The sequence below is a fragment of the Podarcis muralis genome, chromosome 12 (genome assembly GCF_964188315.1).
Source record: "Podarcis muralis chromosome 12, rPodMur119.hap1.1, whole genome shotgun sequence".
Lineage (NCBI taxonomy): Eukaryota > Metazoa > Chordata > Lepidosauria > Squamata > Lacertidae > Podarcis > Podarcis muralis.
In genome coordinates, this window is record NC_135666.1 from 39,027,935 (window position 1) to 39,032,532 (window position 4,598).

At 40.0% G+C, this 4,598-nt stretch overlaps 1 protein-coding gene across 1 annotated transcript; it reads right to left on the minus strand.

Annotated features, from left to right (window-relative positions):
* Positions 1–102: 102 nt before the first annotated feature.
* Positions 103–4,431, minus strand: DPH3 (diphthamide biosynthesis 3). Its single transcript, XM_028749761.2, has 3 exons — positions 4,196–4,431; positions 3,537–3,611; positions 103–1,600 (listed from the first exon to the last, which is right to left on the minus strand). The coding sequence occupies exons 1-3, from the start codon at positions 4,301–4,303 to the stop codon at positions 1,535–1,537; spliced, it is 249 nt and encodes an 82-aa protein (XP_028605594.2). The 5' UTR covers positions 4,304–4,431; the 3' UTR covers positions 103–1,534.
* Between the last annotated feature and the right edge of the window lie 167 nt (positions 4,432–4,598).

The following is a 4,598-nucleotide window of genomic DNA, read 5'->3' on the forward strand; positions in this document are numbered from 1 at the left end:
TTTTATAGCTGGAGCAGAAAGTATAATGTTTTGTAAAACCTCATTTTCTACACAAATTCATCACATTAAAGCAGAAATATTAAACAACTGAAGAATAGCAAGTTCATTTAAAATGCAAAATAAATATTTTTTACTTTTCAGACGTATTGGTACTTTAAAAATATATCAGTCTACAAACTTTCAGTGCCACCTATTGGCCACCCAAAGCAACTGCTGTTAACAAATGGAATTAACAGCAAAGAAACATATTTGATTGATGACAAGTCAGAAAGGAGATCTCAAAGTCTTACAAATCCACAATGCCATTCTGCGCGGTTGCAAGTTAAATAGATTGCTTGATTCTAAAGATTCTTGTAACTCCGCTACTGGATTATTAGTGGAAAACAGTAAAAATGAAATCAGTGTGTGCCTGTCCACAGCTCCAAGATTAGGAATTTAAATATTAAATTGTAAGCCTGAAGGATTTACAGTTGTGTGGACAGGACATCTAATCATTTAAAACCTGATATTTACGTGCACTTAGGAATTCAGGAAAAACAGATTGAAGTCATCAGGGCAGATATTTTCCAACTCAGAATCAATGTAATAAATACACGGAAAGTGTCACCAAAATCTCACATCCTGAAACTGCAAGCCCAACTGAAAAGTCCACTCACAAACCAAGTCAGTAAGGCAGTGATGAGGATTATAGATACAAATATAAGAAGGTAGCAGTAACGGGATCTCTCTCTAGGGAGGCTAGCTGATGTGGCATATATAAGAATTAATAGTTTATGTAAGTTTAAACAGAATTAAGGCAAGCCAACTGAAAACAGGTACAGGGAACCTGTGGCCCTCCCGATGTTGATGGATTACAATTCCCATCAGCCCTAGCAAGTGTGACCAATGGCCAAAGGTGATGGGAGTTGTAGTTTAGCAACACCTAAAGAGCCACAAGTTCCCCATACCTGCTGTACAGAAAGATTGGGCTCCATATTTGGAAATACCAGGTCTGGTGTTGCATTTGCTTACAGCAACCCACCAAGAAAAACAGAAACGTCATTGTAAGCTATTCAGTTTGGCAAGATAAGAGAGTTTAGCATGATGCAGCTTTGCAGAAAACAAAAGATCATCAAGACAACTGGTATAAGCTTGACTTTAAGAAATTTAGCCTCTAATACAGAACCCCCCTCTTTAAAAAAACCACAGCATAGTCTTCTTGCTAATATTATAGGAGCTAGCAGCTCGTTCTGTACACCACATAGAAGAATCCATTGTCCAAAAAGTGCAACAAGCACTTCCAACACTTTCATGTATTGTGGACTGTTACCATTTTCAATCTCACGTGTGGAAGATTACTCCATGTATTTAAATATATTAATAACTTATGCACACAAATACATGAAATTTTTTGACACATCAGTTCTTTTTCTCAAACTATTGATGCAGCTGATGAGAAAGAGCAATTTGCTATATGCAGAGTCTCTTCAGAACAGGCGTGCTTGCATCTTTCTGCCCAAATTTTCCAGGAACAGCAAAGTTCATCAAGCGATCATCAGCATTTAACCAGTTCTTTGTTTGCTGCTGGTGCAGAGACTTCTTCGCCACACATAAACTGTTCCTAAAATAGATATTAAAAAACAGGTGTCATACATTTTCTCAGCAGTCACTGCCACCCCTGTCTAAAATTCATGCTGAATTTGTGGTCTCCCAAACTGATTACAATTACATTTTGCAAGCAAATTATTTCGCCAAGTGCATGGATGTCTCAGAAGGTGAAAACTAAAGATAATGCGTGATACTTACAGTATCAGACATGCGGTTTCCTGTCTGTGTTTGAGCAGAACATTGTGGCCAGCTGGTCCTCTGCTCCTCCAGACAACTGGATAATAGCCTGTAATAATTTTGTCTTTTGGACTGTCATCCAGATGTACCCTTCATGTGACTCTTGTCTTGTGCATGTGTGCTCACAGGTTGATAAGTGTCACACGAGCCTCATGCAATTAGACTTCCTCTTCTTCTACTTCCCACTGTAGCCCCCCTCCCGCAAAATCTGATCTCCCAACTGGTTAGAGCAGATTTTGGGTGTGCATGGGAAACTGCCGAGATGAGGAAATGAAGGGAAAGCCCTGCAGGCTCAAGTGTTAAATCAGTTCTGATGGCTGGTGAACACAATCAGATGTCACCATATGTCATCAGGTCCTAGGGCTTCCATACATTCGTGATTTCAAAGGCAGAATTGACTTTTGGGGGGAATTTCTGAAAGGTATGGCTTTTTCCTGGATCATGGCAAGTCAATTGGGGGCGGGGTGGAAATCACATTTTTGGGCGTTTTTGTGAAAAAAAATAAGCTGAACAACTTTGGGTCTTCCTTTAAAAAGTTCAACAACTTTCATGGTGTTCTGGTTTTTACTTTTTGAAATATGGCAACCCTTTTAGATCCAGACCAACGTAATTACACTTAGTTCCCACTGAAATTAACAGGACTTAAATGAGAACAGCAGTCTAGAACAGGGTGGATTTGATTTAAATCAAATTGATTTAAACCACGATTTAAATCACTAGTCAGTAAGACTTGATTCAAATCATTATTTTTTTACAGAAAAACATTCCTGCTGGTATAATATTAATATTTACAACCAGATAAAGGTTTCGTTTTTGGAATAATAAATTTTCAGAGTAGTTTTTACAGTTATATCAAAAATTACTGATTTGGTTATACTATTAGAAATACATAGACAGATAATTATGAAATTATTGTGAGGTTTAACAAGGTAGCTGTTTATATTTGGACAAGTTTTCTGCTGTACTTTATTGGAAGGAGAAAAATAATCATTTCCTTAATAACAATTTAAACGATAACATTATAGCATATATATATCCATGTTTGTTAACTGATGTGGTTAAACATTAAAAAACAACCTTAAACAGAGTTTTAGCACACATGAAAAACTTAAAACAAATCCTTATTTCCTGATGAATAGCCTTTGGACTATAATGTAACTTAAATAGAAAACTATCTTTAGAAATATTTTTCCCTCCAAAAATATTTTATTTTAAAAATCCAATTTAAATCAAAAAGATTGATTTAATTTTTTAAAAAAATCTGATTATTTTGATTCTTACTTTTAAATCATTGCTTTTTATCCACCCTGGTCTAGAACAAACCAAACAGGAACAGAGAACACATCCTGATAGTCATAGCATGAAACATGAAACCTTTGTTGCCTCAAAGCTTTAACTGTTCCTATAGCACAGTTTACTATAATTCTCCAACACTTTACATGAAGAACAAGAAAAAATTCATAAAGAAGTGTATAGGGAAAGGCCGTAGCTCACTGGTAGAGCATCTGCTTTGCATGCAAAAGGTCCCTGATTCAATCCCTGGCATCTCCAGGAAGGGATGACAGAGACTCGCATCAGAAATTCAGGAGTGCCACAGCCAGTCACTGTTGACAATGAGCTAGATGGGCCATTAGTTTGGCTCTGGATAAGGCAGTTTCTTATGTACACATTTATGAGGACAAGCACCTCAGGTGCCCCAGCCGATTTCTCACCTTATCGTAGATGACTTTTACTATGAGTGAGCAGCTTGGACAGGTGGCTACATCTTCACCGTTCTCCAGATCCTCCTGCAATGACACACAAGTCTATCATCGCCTGGACAGGGCAAAGCAGTAACCAGTCATTCTTGAAGGAGACGAGCACTTCCTTGTTTGTGATAAAGAGTAGAGTATCAGCACAATTCAACGCTCTTGTCAAAGGTTAGTTAGATCCAAGAGGCAGAGCAGAGAGCCATGTAGAAGAAAACAAAGCGTAAAAGCAGGAGTAATAATAATATTAATAATTTATTTACACCCTGCCCATCTGGCTGGGCTTCCCTAGCCACTCTGGGCGGCTTCCAACAAAATATTAAAATACTGTACAGTAATGCATCAAACATTAAAACCTTCCCTAAACAGGGCTGCCTTCGGATGTCTTCTCAAAGTCTGGTAGTTGTTGTTCTCTTTGACATCTGGTGGGAGGGTGTTCCAAGGGGCGGGTGCCACTACCGAGAAGGCCCTCTGCCAGGGTTCCTGTACCCTGTACACTCTCTGTTCCCTGTACACACTCAGAGGAAACAGCCCCGTCAATAACGCCAGATCCAAACCTTCTCCCTATGTATGAAGGCACTTCTGAATTCAGAATACACGCGTGCGCGCCCCACTCCGCTTACCCGCGTGATGAGGAACCGGTCCCCGCAGGGACACGGGTAGCTGTAGGTCTCCGTCTCCTCATCGAACTCGAAGTCCTCGATCTCCACTTCGTCGTGGAAAACAGACATGCCCCAGACCGGATCTACCGTCTCCCCGATGAGCAGCTTTCTACTAACGCCGACCGGGTGCCGCTGGAAACGGAAAAACTACACGCCGCCATCTTTGTCCCGGGTTGACGCAACACTGGCTCGCTGCACCAATCATCTGTCAGGAAGAAGAAAAAAAAGCGAACGACGTCACTCTCGCGATGTCTTGGAAACCAATCGTAGATGGAGTGCACCCTAGAGCAACACATGGACGGAAGAAAAGGAAAAAACCTATATCGGCTGCACGTGAGATGGAAGCACCCGGTTACTGTTTCCG

Excerpts from the sequence above, each read along its gene's own strand:
- DPH3 (XM_028749761.2), bottom strand. The coding sequence starts at position 4,303 with ATGTCTGTTTTCCACGACGAAGTGGAGATCGAGGACTTCGAGTTCGAT. Across the intron at positions 3,612-4,195 it reads ACCGGTTCCTCATCACGCGG|GAGGATCTGGAGAACGGTGA; the intron begins GTAAGCGGAGTG and ends GTGTCATTGCAG. Across the intron at positions 1,601-3,536 it reads TAAAAGTCATCTACGATAAG|GAACAGTTTATGTGTGGCGA; the intron begins GTGAGAAATCGG and ends TATCTATTTTAG.